General features: G+C 41.4%; 1 protein-coding gene across 4 annotated transcripts in view; it reads right to left on the bottom strand.

The window, feature by feature from the left end:
* Positions 1-5,364: 5,364 nt before the first annotated feature.
* Positions 5,365-25,811, bottom strand: part of tnrc18 (trinucleotide repeat containing 18) — a 53,876-nt gene continuing 33,429 nt past the window's right edge. For 2 of the 4 annotated variants that reach the window (XM_056753901.1, XM_056753902.1), the window contains exons 16-30: positions 25,257-25,629; positions 24,650-24,907; positions 21,713-21,949; positions 20,565-20,968; positions 20,061-20,189; positions 18,307-18,484; positions 17,829-17,946; positions 13,182-13,257; positions 12,634-12,742; positions 12,007-12,123; positions 11,415-11,573; positions 9,836-11,103; positions 9,496-9,732; positions 9,307-9,381; positions 5,365-9,229 (exon numbers count right to left, since the gene is read on the bottom strand). In XM_056753901.1, coding sequence (XP_056609879.1) covers positions 9,023-9,229; positions 9,307-9,381; positions 9,496-9,732; positions 9,836-11,103; positions 11,415-11,573; positions 12,007-12,123; positions 12,634-12,742; positions 13,182-13,257; positions 17,829-17,946; positions 18,307-18,484; positions 20,061-20,189; positions 20,565-20,968; positions 21,713-21,949; positions 24,650-24,907; positions 25,257-25,629 — 3,945 coding nt within the window. In that variant the 3' untranslated portion in view covers positions 5,365-9,022. The remainder of the gene's footprint in view (positions 9,230-9,306; positions 9,382-9,495; positions 9,733-9,835; positions 11,104-11,414; positions 11,574-12,006; positions 12,124-12,633; positions 12,743-13,181; positions 13,258-17,828; positions 17,947-18,306; positions 18,485-20,060; positions 20,190-20,564; positions 20,969-21,712; positions 21,950-24,649; positions 24,908-25,256; positions 25,630-25,811) is intronic. The other 2 variants (XM_056753903.1, XM_056753904.1) reach the window with 2 other exon arrangements.

Below are 25,811 nucleotides of genomic sequence, written 5' to 3'. Positions count from 1 at the left end.
ATAGCTTTTTTATTAATTTGTATGATTTCTTAAAATCTTGATCTTACTTTTTAGGACTATTTGCTTTCGTGCCACTGACTGAGGGGGTTCAGTGTTGCATTTTTCTATTAATCATATTTTTTAAGATGATTCACATTGGAAGAATTAGCCAGTTCGTAAAATAGTTACGAATTCCTGTGAGATCAGGTGGGCTCAACACAAAGACAGATCTTTTTTCCGTGATTTTTTATTTATTTTTACATATCCCTGCTGTCCTTTTGAAACCTTGTATGTTTTTACCATGAATCATTATTATTAGTCAACCTTTATGTCTGTCACTGGGTTTTGTAAATATCTTACCAATAAGTATTAAATTCGCTGCTGGAAAAGTTATTGAAAAATTTCAGTACTTTTTCCATTCCTTCAAAAATTGCAAATTTGAACTTACGAGGTTTCATAAGGACATGACAATATTCATGATTCAACAGTTAATTTTAATAGTGTTTATTTGACTTTTTTTCCCAAAAGCAGCCTCATCCCCCACAGGTTTACATGCTAAACACACGCTCATCCAAACGGAGATGCGTTTTGTATCGTATCGGTGTTACGTCCTCGCGGATCCAGCTTTTTGGGAGCCTGAAATTGAAATGTTTGATAGATAAATCTGAAAACGCCACCATTGTGTGTTCGTTTGTACAGCCGATACGCATATTTTAAAGTGCATCTCTGTGGCAGATTAAAGCGCAACATACTGATTTGATGTCTATACATCGTTTTGAGTAGGTTTGGCAGTGAAAAGGGAAAAATAGATAGGATAGGGCTTCGTGTGGATGTGGCCCAAATGAACCATGACACCTTTTTAAGGTAAAGTAATAGCATCCTAGTCTATTTTTTGTGAGCGTCTCTACAGAATAACAGCCAGTGCACACCAGCAATTGAGCTTGTGCTTCATTACGTCCCACCTTTTAAAACAGTGACAGCCCAAACGCCAAAATGTTCATTAGACAGAGTGAAGATAAACAGATTTGAAGTGATTCCTCGCGTAAAAGCACTTAATTCCAGGACAGGCCTTGATGGATGCCAAAGAAACTGGCCTTTGATTGCATGGTTTGCCGACTCTATTGAGACACCAGGCAACAATTCTCCTCCAGACGATTTTCTTCTTCTCAACAACCAACTGAAGGGGCGTGACAGACTTAGCCCCCGCCGACAGCAAACCATTCTCCGCACACAGACCCAGAATTACTGTTAAATGGCCCTCTTCAAAGACAAGCCCTCCCAGGTATGTGTGACGTTCAGATCCTGCAGCCCCCGAATTCGCTCAGTGGAACATGCAGGCGGCCTTTCGCTGATTATTGTTCAGCTCTCGTCCTCACAATTGCCATAGCAAGACGACGTGAACAGCCTTTATTAACACCTCTGTCGATCAGCCCCATCAAAGCTGGGGTCCCGGTGGCTAATTCCACATAGATCGGCAGTAATTTGTTGACGGTGGCTTGATGGGGAAGCGGCAGTCGTCACGGCGATAGCTCTGTGTTTAGGCCTTTCTACAGTCCGTGTCCATTGGCAATCTTTGGGAAGAGTGCTCTGCAGGGTTCGAAGGCCCCATTTTGTACAATGTAATGGCTCTTGATCCAAGCACTGCAATCACCCCCCCTCTTCTTAACTGCCTTTCGCTCACTTTGATTTCCGGTCGTCTGGTTTGCGCTCACACACGGTCACCCTGAAAGAAAGTGCTGAGCCGGAGCTTGGCTTTTCAACTCATATTTTCCCCTCCATAAGTCAACTTTAGCGAACCTGCCCTGCTGTTTATTGCCAGCGCCGGCGATGTTGTTGATGATGATGTTGTTGCAATCAATAGCAAAGCATGTGCAGCTCGTTGCTTCATTGCCGAGAAATCACCGACTTGAGCTCGTGAAACATTTATCATCTTATATGCAAGAGCGGGAGTAGAGATGAAGAAAAACTGTGCCAAGTGGGAAACCATATAATGATCGAAATAGGTTTTGCATTAAAGGTATATTCCTGAATTAGACTTTAATAGAGCATATGCCTGATATGCAGTAGATATGCGCTCATAAGAGTGAATACATCTGCATGTCAATGTGTAGCTCAACAAACGTCCTTTTCTAATGAAGTACAGAGAAACAAATTGGAACCGCTTGACTGCATTTTTCATTATGAAGTCTGGTAATAAGTTCAGTCCTTTGAGGGTTGCATAGCACAGACATACATGATTCACTCTCATCATGCAATGTGTAATTTTACTATAAAAACTATGCAGTTTCAAGCAAGCATTGCAGAGACGTCTTTTAATGTATGAAAACACAGCAGAACTGGTCATTCATAGATATCAGTTCCGCTTATCTTCTTTCCCGAAACATATTACAATTTCAGGCAAAATGGTCCAACATGACTGGCTCGGGGTGTCTGTTTTTCTCCACAATGGGTGCACAGAGATTTAGTGACAGTGGGAATGGAGGAGTTGGCCACTAATGTATCTACACAGCAGGATATTGGAACAACAAGGCAAATAGCTCTCCGGTGAGGAGCCAAGGGCCATTGCACACATGTTCGTGGTTATTTCAAACAGGTTTGCACCGAGTGTCGTCTCTTTTTGTCCTAATGCTGAGACGGTGATTGCTGTGCTCCGGAGACTACAACATGAAGCCGTTTGATGCACCCGTGACCGTGTTTCATGCTACTGTAAATCCTGGCTCATGCTGAAAGTTAAGCAGTCTGGAGAACAATGTGGGCAGTGACAGGATCAGGTCCAGGGTTAGCCTGCCGGTCATCTTGCTTGCTCTCAGCATATACAGTAATAAAGTAAGGCAGAGATTCAGGGCTTTGACCAGCACTACCAACCAGCTTACGGAGCACAAAAATAGCACGGAGGGTCAACGAAACAGAGCCATTTTCCTCCCACCAATCGCTTTCCACTTTCCCTTTTATACTGATGGAGCAAGACTCAAAATGTTGTTTTTATACTGCAATCATTTTAATGGGTCATAAATGGCTAAATGCTCCCAGCAATGTGGAGGACCTTTCCTCTGAGAACGTTAATGTTGAATGCAATCCCCAAACTGTGATTCTTTACTTTGTTACCATTCACCGGTCTTCGTGGACAGCGAAAATCAAAGCACTTCAATCCAGAGACCATTTTATGTTGGCCTTGGTGATGCAAGACACAAAATGGACCCTGGCTGTTGAGAAGTGTGCAGGCAAGTCAAGCATTAGTGTGCAGAACTTCAAATGGCATCCCTGGTGAGAGATTGAGTTGACAAGCTCTCCATCACAGTATGCCTCTATCGTTCAGCACACTTTAATTGTTCCATGCCTCAGTTCGTTAAATGAGCATTCCAGCTAAATGACTCCAGAATAGTTTATCATGAGAGAGGGTATGAATATTGCATGGCTGCTTTCTGCTTTTTAGGTCCTATTAGCATAATGACTCTTCGCGTTGCGCCGCAGCTTTTTCAGACAGAGGATCAGCAAGTCCAAGGACAGAAAGACTTTGGCCTTTGGTGGGTTTATTGGAGGGGTTAATTGCTTTGGCAGCGGCGGTTGACTCCCGCAAGGCTGGTGAACTGTTCTTAATAATAATAAGTTTCATTTGTTTTGCCCTTTTTTGCAATTTGTTAACCCCTTGAGCATATTTCTTTGGCTGTTTTTCGTTTTCACACGCATTTGGAGCCACTGAACATTATTGAGCCTCTCGTTCTTTCCTTTATTTAAATGAAATTCCTTGCAATAACACACAAGAGAATCTCCCTCGCACTGAAAGCACTAGCAGAAGAGATATGGAAGCCATTAGAAATTGTAATTTCTTAAAAGATTGAATGCAGTATTCACACAAAAGACGCAGGACGAAGCAGTCGCTGCTCTGGAGATTGCATGTTGTTGCTGGTTATTACGGATCCAAAGTCACAGAGAAGTAGATCCCTTTAAACAACAATACATTTTTCAAACGCGAATGACATGAAAAATGCCTGCGTTCTGATGCGTTGACTCGAGTTGTGAAATGACAAAGCAGCAGGTAGTTTAAATGGATTGGAGCCCTGTCTTTACCTGGAAGTATAGAGAGATGTGGACCCTTCGGTCCTGCCAACGCAAACGTTTATGTTAAATGCATTCTGCAGTTATGTAGCTTGTGAATGTTGTTTTTTGCTAATTTGGTACACGAAAAAAGAATATAGGAGATTGATGATGTGTAGCTGAATATGCAGTTTGTCAGTAATAAAATTAGGAAGCACTTCCATTAGATTGCATTATGCTAATTTTATGCCACTACAGGCAAAATCAAAGCGATGCCTTTTCAAATCTCATCTGCGCTGTTAATGGAAATTGAGAAATGTTCCTTTCAGACAAGCTCTTGGAGAACAAATGGACCAATAGGTCTGAAATTCAACACAACCTATGGCAAGTCGATGCAAGCATTCATTCACTTAAAATATAATCCTTTTTTTAAAGACTAAAGCCACTGAAATTACCAAAAGAGAAGTAGTCGTATCTCAACCATGCAAGACGAAAGATCAGTGTGTATACAGTGTAAAGTCTTATTTTGGCAGTAAGGCAGTTCATTCAAAGAAAACGTAATGTGGTCTCCAATGCCAACCTGACTCTCCTGGTGACTTTAATTGGTCAGAAGACATATTTTTCCTCTTAATAATTACAAGCCTCATGAATAGAGAATTCACATGCTTAAGATATCGTGTTTTTAGCAGAATGAGTCCAGCCTTAAAGCAAACAACAGTGCTATAAATTGTTCCAGGAAGCACTAAAACAGTATTCTGATGAATGTGATTGCTCACAGGGGGGATTCAGAAACCACCTCTTGCCTAACAAAACACTCGGGTGACCTTTTAAATCCATCGTGCCACTGTGAACAGCTTATAGCAGGCAATGAATCATCATGCATGCAGAAAACGGCCTTTCAGAAATGGGATTTTTATAGGGAGGAGAAAAAAACCTTCCATGCCCAACTAAATGGTTCAAGGACTGCCATAACACAAATAACATTCAATCAACCACAATATTTTCATGGAGAGCAACATTAATTTTCTTCAGTGCAACATCAATATGCAATTTAGAACACCGAGTGCAAATTCTGTCACATGACCAATTAGACCACGATGTGTGCACATGAAAGACGGAGGTCTACATCTTATCGCTCGGCTTTTAGAAGCATCTCATAGGACAGAGCAACCTCGATAAAAACAGCACTTATACAATGAATTACAGGGGCTGCTAAAGCTTATCTTGTCTTAATAACAGTTCTCCCATAAGGCTTGGAAACACTTCACACGTCACACATGAACACATTGGGATGAACATTGCAGATCTCAGATTTTAATGCACTCAAACATACAGAAAACAAAAGAGCCATTTTCATTTCATGACGTTTATTGATGAACTAGAAAATACTGAGATACTAAAAGAATCGAAAAACACTGATAATGCTGGTTGTGTCTGTAAAAAAATACAAATCATATCCCATCAAGTTTACGCACAAGTCAACAGCAATCATTAATGTCAGTTTAATTTTTAAAAAAATGTATATCATATTTTTTTACAAGATTAAATGTGTACAAAGTATATCCATACTTATCTCCCCCTCTCATAAAAGGATCATTTACAAAACCTTGATGCTTTAAAATTTTAAACAATAATTTCAAAACTATAATTTTTCATCTTTTTTCATCGTAACAGGACCTTACTGATGCTGAAGGAACAGCAGATGAAGACCAGTGAAGGACCAGCCTCCAGTCCACACTAACTTTCTCTCATCTCCCACATTCATGTACACAATCCTTCCCTCACTAGCAGCTACCTCACAGAGTCCAAATTCAGCAGTATTGCACATTAAGCATGAAGGACCATTGTTCTGAGAGGGGGAATGTCATAAAGAAAGAAAACAAAAAAGTAAAGGTTGAACAGAATCATGCAAACAACAGTGAAGTCTATTTAGCTTCTATTCAGCTATACACCGTTTTCTGTAATATGCCAGTTAAACCTTAAACATCATAAGACACTCAAACAGACCCTGGACAAGAAGCAGAGTACATCACCAATTCAATCCACGTGTGCTACCAGCAGAGGTCACCGTTTCTTACGGTGACCTAAGGGGAAAAAGGATGGACTCGAATCTCTGTTCACTTTACACTACACATCACAATAAGCAAAATAAACTTTGTCTGTCAATTGCTCTATTATATTTCCTAGAAGCATATATGCTATTACTAAAACATGCAGACAAAAATACTCTAAAAGTGCTTTACAGCTTGACTCAAGCTCGGAGTAAACGTTCTGTTTTCAGGGGCACTTAAATTTGTTTATCTTGTTAAACAGGCAACACAAAATAAATTCAAAGATTGTGTCGATTCACTTAAGCGTTGCATTAGATTTCCTGTGCATTTCAGAATCATTTGGCATGTGAATAGCTTTGGGTGTGTGGACAATTCTCAACCAAATTAGGTGACTTAGAAAACAGTCGGAATAGGCTGAATACACCTTTAAACCCCAAGACCAAACACTCAAAACATAAAAAAATACAACCTATTGAATATCAACAAGAAAAATAATCTCTTTAAGAGAGATTGGGCAATGTTATATGAACCGTACATGAATAAAAAACAATTTCGACATTTATCGTTATCGCCGTATGTAATAGTGTCAACACGATTCTAAAATATAAAGAAATTCGGAAATACTGAGTAGGCCAAAAATGCTCCAAACGTTCAGACCAAAAGTTTCTAGTGTCCGTAAGCTTCTCGATCTCTCCATCCTCCCTCCAAAAATGGGGAAAACATAAAAACAACAGAAAGAATCAGGAAGTATCAGATCTACATTCACAGAGACAGGGGCATTCTTGGCAATATACGTAAAATAGCAATGACAATATTTTTCATGAGTTTAAAAAGTATCAAATGAAATGGTGAACCAAAGTAGGAGGTAGAAAGAAAATTGAAGCTACAACACTTGGCTAGAAATAAACAGAAAAGAAAACATACAGAAAACAAGGCAACTGCAGAAATCAATTGGAGCCACATGTTATGAAAACTAATATAAGCATACAACTTTAAAAAAGGTATTCAAATTTATTTTTGCGTAACCAAAAACCCTAAGCATTTGACTAACACATTTTGAAAAGACATTCATACCTCCTCTGAAGTATTTAAATGAGGCACAACCGTAGTCACAATTACGGAAAATAACACATTTTCTAGGCTGTGAACAACAGGGCGTTGGGCACATAATGATACCACAAATCAAATACATTTGACTGGTCTTGATTAGAGAAGCAGCGAATATGTAGTCTGGTCCTAACAGCACGCCAGCGCCTCTTTCGAGCGATGGCACTTTCTTGGAACACAATATCAATCAGCGGGACCTATTTTCAAAGACAATATTCAGACTTTGATTTTGCCAGCATGTGGCAGCTTTTAGGGACCAAGGTTAAGGCTATTAAGGCCATGAACCAGAAAAACCTGCCATAAACGTTGAGATCGAGAGAACACAGGAAGGCATGAAGGCTTTCAACTGTGGCATATACAGATAACGCTTGTGCCTCCACTCTGATTCGCTCTGCTATTAGTTTACTCTAAGAAAGTGCTTTCATGCATGAGATGTAATTGCTTTCTGTGGGGAAGAGAGGGGGGAAAGTTCTACTAAAGCGGGAAAAGTCAAGTAAAATAGACACGGCATGATTATATGGTGCTTTAAAATTCTCCATCTCTCAATGACCCTGAGACGCAATGAGAGAAGAGAGTCCACCTGCAATGGGATTGTCGAAATGTCTGTCCCGTGTAAGACTAAGGGGCAGAATTTAAGTGCTTTCTGTTGTAAAAATGCATTATGGGAAAACTGGCTCCGAACACTGTCAAATCCCACAAAACTATCTGTCCTGTAATAGTAGCATTGATATCAAGATAACATTACATTACGTCGTCAATGTAGTGGGCATCTGAGATAGGTTCCAGTAACGTCTAACAAGATCTTTACTCTAAAACTAGTTCCTGATACTTTTGTTTGAAATTTTATTCACAGTTTATTAAAGCTTCTTTTATCTTTTGCTGCTTTAAAAAATTTACCGTCACATAAATCTATGGTACACGAAAATAAAATATATTTGTCCGTATCGTATATAGCTTGTATGCATGTATTTACAAATGGGTCACAACATCAGAATCGATTCTGTCCCAGTAGAGCCCTTGACTCATATAAAGAAACTGCCTCGGTGGTGAGCAAAGACGATATTATTCTCATAGATCTTTTGGTCTGCTTAGCGTAAAAGTGACTCACACTTTCCAGTTAATAAACAGACCTCGAAGTTGTCCTTGGGCTGTGAGGCGGGGCGAGATGTGTCTTTTGAGTACTCCTCGCGCAGGCCAAAACGTTACGTATAGCGTTATATTATCTTTCCAAGTTTATAATCCATCCCCGTCCATTGAAGTTCTGGCAGGGTTTTACTAGCGACGGCTCCCTGGACGGATAAGAACGGCAAGTGTGACATGAGCCTGTCAGGTTAATTTATTTTTTCCGAACGCTGGCCTCAAGGCTGAGGAAGCTGGTTCCATGCAGGTCCTCTCAGCCCGCACAATGAGACCCGTAGAAATGGTGTCACCTCCATTCCAGGGGCACCGGTGACGGGTGGGACAAAAGAAAACTGCAGTACGGATGCAATTGACCTTTGAGACGTTTCAGACACGTTTTCACTTTGTTTGACATATTTCTCGCTTCAGCTTGGAGATTCTTCAAGTCGAAGGACCATCACAGTTCGTCCACCACAATCAGGTCAGTGGATCAAAACAATGCATACACAAGGTGCTCTAGGTCCAACACATTTGGGATATACGTATATTTACAATACAATACTGAGCGATTTCCATGAAAACCTTGTGTTTGAAATGACGTGCAATCAAACCCTTCAACATTTTTATCTCTGTCAGAGTTTCTTCTAGTTGGGCTTTGAGTAAAGCCAGTACAACTGTCTAGCCCTTGTTTCCGATTTCACTCCTTTTGCTCTACACGTCTCATTTGTTTCTCAGCAGATGACAGGAACACCATCTGTGTTGAAGATCATTCCCGTGGTGGGTTCATACGTGCCAGCCAGGTAGTAGAGATCCTCGCTGTCCTGGTACTTCTTAGTTTTAATCATTAGTTCATACTGCTCAAGACTAACCACCAGACATTTGTGAGAAATGGTCTGAACATCATTTTCATCAATGTGAGAGGACTGGTACAGAGCCCGCTAAAAAGAAAAGAATACATAGATTATATCTTTGTTTATAGAGTTGATCATATGATTTATCGGCTCGGTCTTCTAACCTCCATGAAGTCTTTCCTCTGGTTGGAAGCCTGCAGAACGGTAGGAAGACTTTGGCCAGACATCTGATCCCAGTTCTGCCAAACAAAATTGGAGCAATTACAAACCACAAGGCAAGCAAGACCAGAATTTACAGTGTACTTTCAAGCCTAAAACGCATGTTCTTATTTTCGGATGAAAGGGAAATGAACCTTTTTGTCATGAAGTTTCTTTCCCGGGTTGGTTTCCTCTGGATGATAAAACCATTTGACACGGACCACCATGTTGTTTCCCCAGGACTCCCACATGCTCTGGATGTGTCCGATGAAGGGAAGGTTGGGTCGTCCAGCAGACAGGAAAACGGCACAGTCGCCGATACAAATCATTTCCTTCCCACGCATTATGGCTTTGTAAAAAAGCTTCTTTGCTTTTCCTTTCATTCCTCGTCTCTGTTAAAAATTAGAGAAAGTAAATTCACCACTGTAAAACTAAAAACGGATGATAACTCACTGGCATCTGCCCATGTTGGCTTTTATACAACCCTAAACTCACCTGAGTGGGCTTTCCAAACCACTTCCACAACTGTCTGGCAGGAAGAAAAGCTGAAATCTTGGGTCTGTTCTCTACAGATGGTAGTCTTTGTCTCTTCGCCAGCTCCTTGGTTGTTGGGAGGTGGATTCCTTCTCGTTTTTTGGGACGGCCAACCCCCTGCTTCACCTTCTGGGGCTTTTGCTGCTGGTGCTCTGTTGTAGAAGCCTGCTGCTTCTCAAGTTTCTGGAGGTTGGCTGGAGGCCCCGATTTGGCATTTATCTTCTCTTCTTCGCATTTATGTGGTGTCTGCTCTGCAGGAGAGGATTGGGACGCAGCCACTGGTTCTTCGTCGGAGCTGCAGGAGGATTCCTCATCACTGGTGGTAGATGATGTTGAAGATGAAGAGGAGGATCCTGCTGAGGATGAGGAGCTGCTGGTGGATGAGCTGGAGGAGGCGAAGCTTGATGCACGTGAGCTGTTGGAGCTGGTGGAGACCGGTTTGGGCTTCTTGTCCTGGGAGGTCCCTCGCTCCTCTTCTCCTTCCGACTCGGAGCTGCTGCTGCTACTGCTACTACAGTTGTGACACTCCTTTCCCTTCTCAGAAGAGCCATTCACCTTAATCAGACCATCACTGCCCAGCTTACGGACGCTGTAGGTGGACGCGCTCTCGGAGAGATCAACATCAGCTGGCTTAGTTTTAGATTTCAGGGTTTTGTCAGGAGCTCCAGGAGCGGATACTGTAGTGTAGTCGACACCCATTACAGACTTATTGTCTCTTTTGGAGAGATTTTGGCCTTCCATCATCATCAAGGCTTTGGTCTTCTTGGTCTTGGGTGACATGACTCCTTCATGGTCAAGCTTGATAAGGATCTCCGTCTGAGGTTGCTTGCGCTGCATTTTTAGCCCAAAGCCTGATGTCTCCTCCTCAGCCTTTCGCAAGCGCTTGACTGGCTTTCCTTTCCCGGCGGGAGTTTCCGTTTCATTGTTGGATTTAAAAGAAGCCACAGAAGTACAGGGCTCATTATAGAGATCCACAGAAAGAACTTTTCCGTAGAGCGGCGGAGAGTACACAGACAGCGGCTGGGAACGTACTTTGACTGGGGGCTTGATTCCAGCATATTTCTTCTGGCTTTCATTAGACACGGGGATGGAGGCGCTAGCTGTGCTGACTTGCTTAATTTTACTACCTGGCCGAAGGCTGCTTTTCGGGCTGGACAGGGGCCTTTCTGAGACCTGTGTTGGGGCCGTTGTGTCAGTCTTTTCATGCTCCTTTGGAGCGACTTCAGGCTCTGGAAAGGAGCACAGGAGGGAAGGTTTTAATATGCCAGACCAAACACACTTACCTACATAAAAATGCTTGAAGCCTAAAAGCTATTCCTGTTCTGGCGGTAAGCTGTTTCCAACCATAGGAAAGTGATTTAATATCTATGAAACCACCAATACTATTCACTTTCGCAAGCTCACATTTCTCATCAAACTAACACCAGTTCTGCCTGATTGATGTTTTATTTGATCCAAAGCAATAAGCACGTTTACAGAAACTACCTCTGTTCCCTTTATAAACTTTAGCGAGGGGTATGTTTTAAGGAGTGGAAATTACCAGGCTTGGGTTTGGGTTTCCTTCCTCGTCCTCTACTTTTTGGAGCAGCCTCCTCTGTGCTTTTTAGAGGTGTCTCTTTGCCCTCAGGTACATCCTTACTACACTTCCTTCCTCGTCTTTTGGTGCTGGCCACAAGTAGGGCAGGGGATGGTTCGGCACCTGTTTTTAGGGACACAAATTCAGTTTAGAAAACACCAAACAGACCACTTTCAGCATTTCAGCATGAAGAAACTAAAATGAAAATAAATCAAATTGAGCAATCTCTTGGCAGATTTCCATGCACGAAAACATTTTCACAGTCCTACGCACATTAATATTTACCCAGCCCTCTTAAAAATTACACACAAAAACACTCCAACCTCTTTAAATCATATGCGATTCACTGGAAACTGGTGGAGAAACACCTCTTACCCACTCAATCATCAAGCTCCAAGAGCAAAACCAAACAAAATCTCTGGCTGCATGGACTCCAACTCAAACAGAGTACATACAGGCTGTTTATATAACTTAGACACTTGGAAGTTGGAGTCCATGTTACAAACTTTTGTGCACTCTGTCTTTACGTTTACTCCCTACTTCATTGAATACTCACACTGAATCTTGTAGTCCGGTGGTAGCAGCCTAATATGAGAGAGTGGGATACGGCCAGTGTCTCCATCATCGAACTCCACCGTAATCAAGTCGTCCACTTCTTCCATGTCAGGACTCCCTGGAGGAACGTAAAAGGGTTGAAGATTGATGCAAAAGCATGCGGATCACCACAACTTTCAATTTCCACTGATACCGCTGCGCAAACAGCCGTCAAAAGTGAACGACGGCATATTCTCAGCGGTACAGTAGCGGGTGTGGGGATTCATACAGGGCCTTTTCATTCTCATTGGCTGACAGCAGCAGTAGCGGTGACCTCCCTTTAAGAGTTTTTTTTTTAAAAAGCCTCCAAGCTCCCTCCCTTCCACGGCAGGAGGGAAAATAAATCATAATAGAGAGAGCTGCGCACGTAGCTAACCACATCATTCTTCATTCCCCGGCCCAGTTTATCTGGCAGTGCTTATGGGCTTGGCTAAAAGATTTAGATGAAAGGATACGAAACAAGCTTGTGCTCTCAATGGGTCTCTTACTGGAGCTCTTCATGGTGGATAGTGGACGTTTGTGTGCATGTTTCCACTTGTGAAATGCAAGCACGGTATAACAGTATGCGTTAGTCAGTGGAAGGCCTTACCTCTGACAACCGTGCCAGGGTAGAGACAACGGTACTGCTGGCTCCAATAGGCTGCGATTCTGGTCCCCTGGGGAAGGTATCTGACTGAGGGGGGTTTCACATCAATAATCTGTAGGACAGAGGAAGCATGGTTTAGAAAATCATTAAATCAACACCTGCGCGCATTCACCCAACGACACAACGGCAGTCATCCGTCTTCTAGGATGAATTACGAATGAATCATTTTAAGGTGAGGATGTATATTTTTGTGTACAATTAATCTCAGAGAGGGCTGTTATGGGTACAGCTCTTGGCGGTGGACTGTCTCCTACTGTACATTATGAAGGAAACGCAGTAGCTGTTAGAGTGTGTGTGCCTAAACCAATACACAGAGGCAGTGGAGCAAAGCATGCCCTTAGCTTAATAGCAGGGGAAGGTGCTAAACAGCTTCTATATTACAGCGTGCCCCAGGCCTGTTAGCAGAGGAAGTGGAGGACTGAGCCTGAAGTCAAATACACAGGTATGTGGGTAGGGAAACAATGTGGTGCTGGAAAATATAAAGTACTGACGGCCTCTTGTAGAAGCTGCTCCAGACAGTAGATGTGTGGCCTGTTGCCCCTCTCGCCCTCCACCACCACACTGTATCTGTAAGACAGGAAAAAGTGTAAATAAAGGAAAACTGAAAAAGAACAGTTATGAAATACTCACACTGTGAGGTAGAGATATCTCTCCTGTCAAAACTAATACACAACTCCGTACTTAACTCATTTGCGTTATAGGGTAGTTCACCCAAAATTCAAGATTCTCTCATCATTTACTCAGCCACGTTATTTTAATACCCAATTATTTTCTTCTGGAGAACACAAAAGAAGATATTCTGAAGAACCTTGGTAACCAAACGACATTGACTTCCATTGTATGTACACAAAACCACTGAGATATTTCTCAAAATATCTTCTTTTGTGTTCCACAGATAAAATAAAGTAATACAGGTTTTTAACGACATCAGAGTGAATAGATTATGGCAGAACGTTTAATTTTAAGGGAAACTATGCCTTTACAAATATTTTTTTTGGTAGTGAACAACATGCACAGTAACCCAAGGGATGTGTACTGAAGTAAATAAAATGAAATTTGATTTCAAGTCAGGATGAAAAAAGGCATGTGTTTTGCCTAAGAATATATCCTGTAAAAGGAGATGGCGTCAGCAGACCAGGAGCTGAGGCTATTCTAACTTTAACACAGGACTCCTCTGAGAAATGCCCAGCTTTGAAATAGCCTTCATTCACAATACCCAAAGGAGCTCGGCTTTCTCAGCAGCCCCCTTCAAGCTCAACCTCAGAGACAAAATTTGGAAGGGTTCCTTGCCCAATATGTTCCTTCTTTTTTGCGGCCCTTTTATTGTATTTGCTGTCAAGAAGTCAGAGTAGCGGGGATATGCAAGATATGTCAAACAGTTCCTTTACATATCGCATGCGAGCCAAAACGGGCACTGACGCAAATGGAAAAAAGGCATAAAAAAAGCCAGGCCAGGTTAAGTCACTGTGTAGGCAGAGCTGAATCCAAACATAGGCTTCTCTCTCCAGATTTGGAAGATGATTGGAAGATTATTCCAGGGACCTGGCAGTTTTCTCTTTGGGGAAATATGAAACGCCCACTTCCAGCTCTGGAGAAGTTGAGAGTTTTCATTGGCATCACGCAAATCTATCAATACTGTTAAATAAAAGGTTACAAGAGTCTTTTAGGTTATTGGCAAAAACAACAGTTTTCCTTAAGATGCACGTGTGAGAACACAACCTCTATAAGTCAGCATGGACGCATGTATGCAGTTGCACGCCTGACGGCCAGGACGGGGGCTTCTGATTAAAAAAATCCTGACAGTCGGATGTTTGGCCTTTTTTCATTTGGATTCATAAGGGTGTCTGCAGTTCAAGCATGGACCCAGAGCCAGGTTTCAAAGGTGTCCATCACCAGTTGGCAAGCTTATTACGGTGACATGGACCTGGGAGGTGATGTGGGACTGCCTCCCCCACATCACTTCCTCCTGGAGCGGGCCTGAGGGGGGAACTCTACTGGCCAGACCTGATTGGTTCTGGAATAAATTCACACCAGCTGCCTCAGGGGGAGAAAGATTGACCGAGCTAGGGCCACATGCAGTAGGGTTAAATATCTGTCATGTTTTGGATGGTTTGCCTGTTATGGGATTACAACTCGAGAAGGTTTGCTCTAGAATTTGTTTCTGTTGGTATGTGGAAGGTATTAATGGTCAGTATGGTGTTATTTATTATGGTAATAAATATCCCAGAGAAAACTTTGCTTTATAACAAAAATAAGATACGTGATGCAGTCATATATACATCTATACATTCAAAATTTTCATTTGAAATCAGCATTTGTAGATGTGTTGTGGGCATTCCCATTTCCAGTGTCTGTTGAATTTCAACCAAATCAAACCTCAGGAGTGACATGAAGTCATCCAACAGCAATGTGAAAGACAGGTGAAAACTGCGATAAAAACCCAGGAAATCACAATTATTAGTTTCCTAAGTACATGTACAAATTATACTGTTGTATTGCTTGACAGTGAATCTGAACTTTTTCCTTTGCCGCATTTGAGGTCTAGAGATAGAGAGCATCTTTTATTTAATTTTGACCAGTTTCTCTACTTTTATTTTCTGCAAATACATGCAAATAGAAACAAATTACATTTGGGAGAAATATGGTTAGGTGTTCAAATGAAAGAATGATCATTTTACTAAAATGCATACCTATAAATAAAAAAATCTGAAAAACTGAAAATGGTCTGTGAAATTACATCGACATCATAAGCTATTGACCAATCAGCATAAAGGACCAAAAATTTTGCGTTTCATAATCTGCAACTGTCAGTCATGCTTCTTACACTAAATATTATCATGACAAAACATCTTATCTATTCACAGAAAAACATACTTTGTTTCAGCAGAACTGGATAAACAGGAAGCTTAAAATGTACATTTACATGTTAAAAGGAGATAACCGCAAAAAAACATTGCATTATTGTGTGTAAGCGCAAAATGCATTTTGTTGAGCAAAATTTCCCCCTGAGATGACATTTAGAAATGAGGGAATTTTAGCTAAACATTTTAACATACCACACTCGGAGATATAATTAAAGACGTGACAAATACACTGCTATGAAGACTGGGAAAAACACAGTGAGACAGTGAGGAATGGAGCGAAAGCTTCAATTAGTTTCCCATTACCCATAAATAATAGGCCTGTGCCATTAGCATGGTCTTCACGTCTGAATGTGTGACAATGGCTTTGCCAAAGGACTGAGCCGAACGCACAGGACTTTGTAAAAGGGAGGTACAGGCTAAGAATAGACACTTTCTCCGCATTTCACTTCCAATTCGACACTGGCTGTGTGAATTATTGACTGCACAATTAAGCAGTCCGCTCCCATGGACCGCGAGTACGTTCACGCCTGCAGAAGCTCAGACTCACCATAATAAGCTCTGTTAATGAAGACAGGCGAAGCATATAAACAGCAGCAGTAGTGGCATATAAACATCTGAGCGCCCAAACATGGATTTTTAATCTCTGCATGCGTTTAAGGTGTTGCATGAACTGCCAAAGAATTAAATTTCCAAAGCGCAGGGTTGACGACAAGCGATCCGTTCCAGTTGAGCCCTCTTGTTCTCGTTATATAAAATCCTCTTGCAACCAATTCTCACTGTTACACCAAACCAGAGTCTAAGAGTCTAAGAGTCAAATACAGCACGAGGCAGAAGCTCCTTCCTCAAATGAAGATGGTTGTTTTTAGTCTAAGAGAGTGATATTTCACTGGCAAAGCTTGACAAATGCCTCTCATTATGCTATGTAACAGGATAACAAATCAACTGATAAAGAATTACACAATGCCTCCTAAGTAAGCTGTTTAAGAATGTGTACTCTGTTTTAAAGAAAAACAAGCATCCAAATATTTTTTTCCTTTAAGCAGAATGTTGCATGACCTTTCACAGATCACTAGAATTTGGGAGAAGGATTGTGACAGGGGTTTGAATGATTGCCGCTCCCCGCTATCAGATTGATAGGAGGAAAACCAGGTTCTGTGCCGCATGCTAAACACAACTGCGCTGCTGTGAGCCATCGCAATAATGAAACTAAAATGGAGGACAATGCATTTCACAGAGGGCAGAAACACAACAGACACCCTCTCATTAAAGTTTGCCCGGCCAGATGCTGCACCGGTTGACATTTTTCACCGAATGAGATTAGGCTTTACAGAAATGACTTTGAGAGGAAGTCCCATACCCATCAATAGACTAAAACTTGTTCATTCAAGTGGATAATAGGCCTTGCGAGACTAGAGAAGACTTAAAAATTTAAACCAAACCAAACTGCCCGTTCCTGTCAACTTTCCCCAAAAGACTCTTCACACCCCTTCTGTTTCCTGGTCAAACAATGTTGCACTTCCAAATTTTTCCATGCAGAAATGGAAAGACTCATTAAATGGGAAAAAGAGGTGGTTTTTGTTTCCATCTAACTGTAGACAGTTTAGTGAGGTAGTTATTTCAAAATAAAGTAAAGAGAAACCGCTATAGCTCAATAGACCACAAAGTCACTGTAAAATTATTTGTTGTTTTAATGAATAAAACAAGTTAATTCAATTTAAACTAATAAGTTAACAAAACAATTGTTCACCAAATTCATGTATTAACTAATATTTTTATGTTGAATTAACTCAAAATGTTAACAAAGTCAGGTAATTTAATTAAGTTGAAACAACAAATACATTTTTACAGAGACTATTTTAAAAATAGTTATATATTATTTAATTTTTTATCTAAGCTGCATTACATAACTATGCCACCTTTTCGCCATCTCTCTTTGAAACATAAAATTGCAGGTTACGTTACGTACTTGCCTTAAAATCAAATGACATCAAATTGATATTTGCGTCACATTCATACCAAACAGCTCACACAATAAATCATTATTCTACCATTTCTGTTGTCGATCAGGGCAAGGAGATTTTTTTTTTTTCTGGCTGTTATATTATTTTTATGTTACATCATTTTTAACCAAAAAAGTTTCCCTTTTCCAATCCTGAAACTCACCATTTTAAAATTCCTTCATATCCCCTGTTCATAAGGATTCTGTTTTATCAAACAGTATGTAAGACAGATAAGAAGATATGAGAATGAAAGCCGTGCAGACGGGTCTCTTACATGTCAGGAGAGTGAACGGTGCTGACGTGTCCTGCATACAGCAGTTTGTCATCCATAGGGATGAGCACCCGCAAGCCATCCTGCAGTTCATCTTTGTTAATGACACAGTTCCTGGGGGCTGTGAGGGGGCAGAGAAAGGTTAAATGTTAAAGACAGACGTGTCCAAACTAGTGCCACTTATAGCCTTGTCGTCATCTTTAAGCTTGAAACACTGCAGTACACGCATGTGTGCAATAACTCCAGGCTCATCCCATTAACGCATGAATGCAATCAGAGCAAATCAATTTTCTGATTCTTAACGGCAGATTAAGATAAAATAGGCTGTGAAATTACCTCTCCCTCACGTTTATAATTGCACGCATGGACAGGAAAATGAAGTCTGGTTTAGTCATAAAACAACAATTAAAAATTGCAAAAGGGGGAGGGGGACGCTGCGTTCTCGGAGATTGAAACGTGTGAGCGCACGAGGAAGTCTTACCGGGAGTGGAGGGTCTTTCAGGCTGGGCGCTCATGGGGGGATTCTCATCCTCCGAGAAGCTGCTGTCCTGGTTAGGCTCAAAGTCTTCATCAGCAGCCATACTCTCCATCAGTTTACTGACAGCGCCGCCCTTCCCTCGGGCCTGCTGGAGGAATTCAAGCACATTTTGGCCCAATTCCTGTGACAATATGAAATATTGAACAGCATGCCATTGTTGGCTCAGTTCTAAAGATGAGACCCGTGTGCTTACTAGAGAAGAATTGATTCAGTACAACCCATTTAGATTAGTGACAAGCTCAGCCCGCAAGATGTAGGACTTCTTGATTTCGAATGCGGCGAATACCCGCAGGAATTCCTGTGCTTCTGCACTGTGCATTACAACTTGTGATTTATACATAAGGTGAAAAATAGCAGTGGTGGAGAGTTTTAAAATGCGGCGAAGATTTATCTGGAGAAGAAATAAATAATGTCTGAAGTAACAAATAATTAAATAAACTGGCCAGGATGAGGCGGAGAAATGAATGGAGGGAGATGTGCTTTGGTTAATTTCACTGCTTTCCTGCTGAGTGTGCAGTCTAATTAGGCTTGCTCTACCGCACACTACCCTTTCTCTCTCTCTCTCTTTCTCTCCTTCAGCATCTCACCTCCCTCCTCTGGGCATGATGGGTACTCAGGGCAGGCCCATACAGAGCAGGACGTGGGCAAGAAGGGACGGCTCATTTAAATGCAAGACTTTTCCCAAAAGACTGTGCAGCGGGGGCTCTGAGACTGGCAGGTAAAATTATTCTAATCCCTTTCTGTGCCTCTCCTCAGTGTCACAGAGCAGCACAAAATGGCTGCTCAACACTAGTCTGCTTCAATTATGGATTATATGGAAAGCTAAAAACGTGTTAGATTTAAAGGAGATTAATTAGGGATGCACCGATGTTTCGGCCGATACCGATTATTATAAAAGACGTTTTTCACAGTTTAAAAAAGCAAATGATCAGGGGCGATCTTACATGCAATGTATTTGTGCTGTATGGATAGAAATTTTAAGAAACTTCCCCAGTTGATGCAATTAATATTTTAAGACATTATATGAATTATTAACCTTTAGAAAGTTGAGAAATATTAATTTAATCTCCAGAAAATAGTTAATGCGAGTTAGTACAGCCACAATGCTCTTAGTTTCAGCAGATATCCTGTGCATCTCTAGTCTAGATTAAATATTAAGAAAATAAGATATTTTTGTAGCAGTGGTTAAATTTTTTATTTGTTCTTACAATGAAAGTGAATGGTGACTGAACATTCTGCCAAACATCAATCTCTGTGATCCACAGAAGTTAGCCATGAATATACTTTAGTGAATGTTTTATATATTAAGTGAAAAATGGACAAGATCAAGTTCAGTCAACTTTGGTTACTGAACAGATATGTAGAGTTCAAGACATCATGAAATAAAAAACGATTTTTTTTATGGAATATTAAAGTGTGTATTATGAGCTATGTATCCGTGGAGGTTATGTTTTCACATGCGCTTATAATTTTAACCTTTCTGCAAAAGGGTGGAACTATTTTGCTTGTCGAATGAGCAGGCTTCAAAATGCAATGATCCAATCAATTTCCAAAAGACTTAATAAAGCCCAGCCCCATTTTTTCTCATTTTTTTTTCATACGGACTTTAGGGATTTTTTGTGTACTAAATCCCTCAAATAAAAAACTAATCAATCAATGAAGCAGTCTATCACTATATTTCTAGCAACTCCATTTACCTCTTTAGCTTTGGGCTTGACTTTGCTCTTGCGTCCTGGACTGACAGGAAGTGCCCCAGAGTTTTCAGAGGGTGTACTGGAGACCTGAGGTTGGGGCAGATTCATGGGGCTCTCCTTAATCCTTTTCTTCTAGAACATTCACACATGAGACAAAATCAAACCGTCAGCACAGACAGGAATGAAAAGCCTCATGCAAATGCAGGACACAATCTGACATTACAAGCATTCAACAACACGGGATGGACAAGTAAACAATAACAGGCAGTTGCATACTAAACACTATAAAAAGATTGAGGTAGGATTCGGGAGGGAGTAACGCTGATGGCGGGTAATTGTAGCCTGGCAAACGGCAGTCGTCTTTTGTGTCCAACAACATGACACTCACAGCGGGTGGCTTACTTGTCCAACAAATGTAGTAGGACACCTGCTGGTATCAAGCGTTCTGGCTGTTTGGTTGGGGCTGGCACACAGTACTCCGTCTACATCAACAAAACAAGGGCCTACCTTGTTGGGGTCTTTCACCTCCTTGACTCTTGCCAGCTCCTTGGGGCCTTGCGGTGACGCTTTGGGGCCGCGTGCAGGCTTGGGAGCGAGCGGAAGAGGAGTTTTGTTGGACAGGGTGACAGGGGTGGCTTGGGCTGCATCGTGGAGGAAGATGCGCTCGCTTCTTCTTCGGGTCCACTGCTCGTCTTCGCTTCCCTCGGCGGTGAGGTCGAAACTGAACTCCCGGGGGGATTTGGGTTTCTTGGGCTTGCGTCCACGCTTGCTGGGGCTGGAGTCGACACGCATGACGCTGGCGGGTGGCAAGAGAGGAAGCTCAGGAGCCGACCGTTTGCCGTGCAACAGAGACGGGAACTTCTTTCTTGTCTTAACATCGTTCTCGGAATCGGTAAACTCAAACTCTGTACCTACAAATTCAGAAATATATTATTACTAAAGCATGCACAGTATAATACAATAAATGCAATCACATAAAAGCAACATGCCTTTTATTAAAAACACCCCAGTAATGTAAATACTAAGCAGAGTACTGTAATTTAAACCATCCACATGCGGTCAACTCGTTTGCAAACTAAGAGCGACGATATAACGTGCACATGTGAGAAATAAACAGGGCCAGATGTTGCGGCAGAATTAAGTTGTAACATTGCACGGGTGTTCTCGCAGAGGTCTTGGAATAGTTAATGAAGGGGCTGTTGGACTGTGCTCGCAGACCTGTCGCGTGCACCGCTGGGTACCCGCTCAGGATCACAGCCCAACCTCATCAAAGCAAGGCCTGTCAGAGTCACATTTTCAGCGAGTGGACGCGCATATAAGCGCAGCCAGTGGATAATGACACTTCATTTTGTAAGGTGGGGCACAGCTGATGAGTGTCTATATTGAATAACACCCCTACTGAGCAACTGCTCCAAGCACAATGCGTTTTCATCTGCCAGCACCTTTCAATTCCCCCCCACACACACGCATACATACACACGGTGGAACACAACAAAAGACAGCCAATAACAATGCATAATCTTTTCACCTGGGAATTCAAGTCCCGAGGGGTTTGGAAAAGCAGCTGATGTCACATTAAACACATTACAGATACAAGTATAAGTGTAGAGAACGATGTAGCAGATGCAGTTGCCAAAAGAAGAGCGTTTTCTTACCGAGAAGACTTTGCCGTTCCTCTTTTTTCTTGGCTTTCTGTTTAGCCTCCAGTTGGACAACGGAGATGGGATTGGTGACAATGGGGCTTGGGATGGCACTGGCGGCAAAGCGGGCCAGAAGACCCAATCCGCTCTCCTCTACGAATGACGAACACAAACCGTCGCTCTCTTCAAGCTCGTAATCAAACTCGTCTTCATCATCGTCATCCTCATAATCATCCCGTTCGGTGAAATACTCTGCGAACGATGGGAAGAAAGGCATTTACCAGGTTTGCCAAAACGGTGTCAGAATGAAGATGAATTTCACAAAGCCTGACAGAACCCATCATTTCAATCATCCGCTGTTGAATCAACCCCATGCAATTAAAACTGAAATATCACACATAAAGGCCATTTTCTCTGCGATTTCTAAAATTGCTGTGTGGAACCATTGAATTCAATCTGCATAGCTATGAATACTAGATCACTAACCCTAATGCATCATCCTGCCAGCCACAGTGTTTCTAGTATCGTGTATTTCCCATCATCTGATTTTTTCAAAAGCAGACTCTTTCTAGATTAATGCATATTCTTGCTCGTACACCGAAGCCCACCCACTACTACACAAGATTAGCGGTAGGGGACAAAGCTTGGTTTTATGTGGGCAGCGTACAGCTAAGCTGGGTAGGCAGGATCTCGCAAGAGCGGCTTTTTAACATTCTGAGCTGTAGGGCAGGATATAAAACCAGTGTGGTTGCTGGCTTGTCCAAATGGAAAATGCAAAAACCCAGATCAAATGAGAGAAGCCAATAAAAGTGATCTTGTCCAAACGTGCTGAATGAGCTGAACACTGAGGGCTAAGATTCCTGGCAGAATTTCTGACTAAGAAAGTCATCAATTATTAAGAGTCTATTCAGATCGGAGCTTGTCTAACCTGATAAAAAAGAAAAAAAAGATTCGCAAGGACTAACTGTAAAACAGCAGGTACCCGCTTTAAGCAACACCCCCTTTCTCTCGTTCTACTGACGGCGAGGAACACATTAGAAGATGGACACAGATGCAGACACACAAGAGGTTTCCGTGCGGTTGTGAGTTGCCAAAGCTCGAGGTGAGTTTGTTAAAGACATGAAAGAGGTATGTGGTTTTTGTATGATGACGAAGAATTTGTACATTTACGTTTTCTGACGACAGTGTTAAAATCTGAAGCACGTGTTATGTGAATTGACAGCAAGCAGAGGATGTTTACAGGAAGAAGAAAGCTGAGGAACACAAAGCAGGCTATGTGAGGACATTCCTCCATGGTTCCTGAGACTGGATGTGCTCCGAGCAGAACTCAGGCCATTAATAACTTCAGCCATGGTTATGTGTGACCATTTATGATTGTAGGGGCACAGAATTCAGCTATAAATGAAGAAAAATTAAAGGTAAAGTTGAATGTATATGTAACAGTGTTGATGGATTATCCATTGAAACAAGAAGTTTGAAAAAACTAAAAATTATTCATATTTGATGATATTCAACAACTTTTTAGCATTATGTATTGTCATCAGAACTGTCTATGGCTAAAACAGACACACCAAATATAACCCGATAGTTGTAATGCACCTGCATTAAAAAATGGTTTAATAGTTAAAAATGCTATAATCAACAAGAGGAAAGTAGGAACCGAAATGGAAAAAAGATATATACACAAACATAACCATGGCTTGAAGGCTCATAACAAAAGGGGCATTTTTAACACCCATCTTATTTTATCCAGCTCGTTTTGTTTCAGTTTTGGTTCTGTAACAGTGTAACAACAAATTAGTAGAAATTCTTGAGAAGTAACAGCAAATAAAGGGTGGTGGCCTACTTACAGAACAATGCTCATGGCTCAGGTGACATGGATAGTGACCTCACGAGGAACAGCTGGCTGCTCTACTCCCAGCCAAGCACTTTGCTTCTTATTGTGTTGCAGCAGGACAAGCAAACGCACAGACCAATAGACATTCAAAAGCATCATGGGAAGGAGAAGGGGTCAGAGGTGGAGGGGTGGCCAAGCAGCTGCAAGGAGAGAGCGAGCATTCTAGAGAAGCTAGGTTATTCATTTTTTAGTAAACCAGGGAGTTCCCTATTTTCCAAATATCCCAAAATGCTTTTCCTGTTCATACACATTCACCATAGAGGAAAAAATGTTGTTAGTATTGAAAGATTTCAAATAGTTTGCTTTTGGTGTAATACATTTTGGTGGTGTGTGTGTTTATTTATTATGTGTGGAATCGATTTATAACTTTGCTACAATGGTAGTACGTTCCACTACTATTGATTTAGAAGTTTTTTTATGGCACCAATTAAAATGAGTTACATTAATGTATGTACATATTTTTTAATGCAGAAAAATATTCATCCAATATAATCTCCATTAACATTTTCTCATGTGTTAAATATCTTTTGTCTCATTGGAGATCCTAGTTATGCTTCTCAAACTCATCTGGCGTAATGAATGTCATCACCACCACTGAATAAATCTTCTGACAGCTTTACACTAGTGAAAGGGATATTTGAACAACAGAGGGATTCAAGAATGTGGAGCGTTGCAGTCTAACACTACAGCAAGAGATGTAAGCGAGAGACAGAGAACACAGAGATGATTTGCTTTCAGTAAAAATGAAATCAGCATGTTTAATAAAGCTTGGGTACCAAACTGCAATACAATCAACAACTTTCCACACAGCCACACACATTTGAATGCACAATGGCAAGACATTTCTATAAAAGTAACCATTTAAAAAGGACTCTAACAAGAGCCAATTATATTATATAAAAGACGTTGAGGTAGCAAATTCTGATGCAAGCATCTTAAAATGGCTTCTCAGGGAAAATGTCATCATGACCATACAACACAGAACAAAAACAATACAACTCAAACCAAGGGGCAGCCATCTTGATTCTGTGCATAGTGAGGTATGCTTTATTAACCTTGGTCAAATGAGTCCTCAGAAGAGCTGACTCCTGCCTCCTGAAGCAATAAAGCAAAGTGCTTATGTTTCCTCTCTTTGGCCGCCTGCTTGGACTTGAGTGATGACGAAGATGAAGAGGCTATCTTGGACGACGAGCGCACTTTCTTGGACGGAGTGCTGCACAGGCCGGGGAGCTGTGGACGTGGCCCTGTTCTCCTCAACATAGAACTGGGAGGCCAGCCATCCTGCAGGGATTCATCCTCTTCGGAATCTGTGTCTGGAGTCAATCAGAAAGACTTCATTGGGGACAGAGGTCAAGACTTGAATTTAATGAATTCTAACTATCTTTAAGCAATTTCACTTAAATCCATGACAGGTTTTTTTATTTGGAGAATGTTCAGTTACACATGTACAACAGACCTTCATAAAAGACTAGACATAAAACAATTATATTAAATTGATAGTTCACCCAAAAAATGAAAATTTTGTCATTGTTTACTCATCCTCTTGTCTTTTGGGGTTCTGAAGAAAGAAAGTAATACAGGTTTGAAATGACAAGATGGTAAGTAAATGATGACCGAATTTTCATTGTAGGGTGAACAATCACTTGAAAATGTTGCACTTACTGTTTGAATAGCTGCTGATTTCTGACCTCACTGGAGAATAAGGAGCTTTTCGCTGGCCTTTCCCTTTAAGGCATGGATCTGAAGGCTTTGTTTTGGTACCCATTTTACTTTTACCTCCTTTGGAAGACTTGAGAAAGATGCTCAGATCTTTTGACAGGCCTGATTTCCCCATCTTGACTCTCATGTCTATGTCAGTGAGCATAGGAATCCTGCTTCCAGAATTAGCCCTAGACTTCCCGGAGGAACCGTCTATGATCTTACAAGAGGGCTTGCCGAGTTTACCAATTTTTGTGAGGGACAATGCCTTGTCAAGTTTGGATGCCAACTGCTCCTGCTCGCTCAATCGGCTCTTCTTCATGCCCATTTTTGGAGTCTGGTAAGAGAGCACAATTCCACATTTAGGAGGAATTTCAGCAACAAACAAATTTACACGACAACAATAGTTGGGGAATTGTTATTCTTTATTAGTATTAAAAACAAAATATTGATGAAAGAAGAGAAAGATAAGGATGAGGCTACATTACCAATATAAGATTCACAACTTGTGAGTTTAAC

This window comes from Triplophysa dalaica, chromosome 7, assembly GCF_015846415.1.
Source record: "Triplophysa dalaica isolate WHDGS20190420 chromosome 7, ASM1584641v1, whole genome shotgun sequence".
Classification (NCBI taxonomy): Eukaryota; Metazoa; Chordata; class Actinopteri; order Cypriniformes; family Nemacheilidae; genus Triplophysa; species Triplophysa dalaica.
This window is presented reverse-complemented; position numbering and strand designations above follow the sequence as displayed.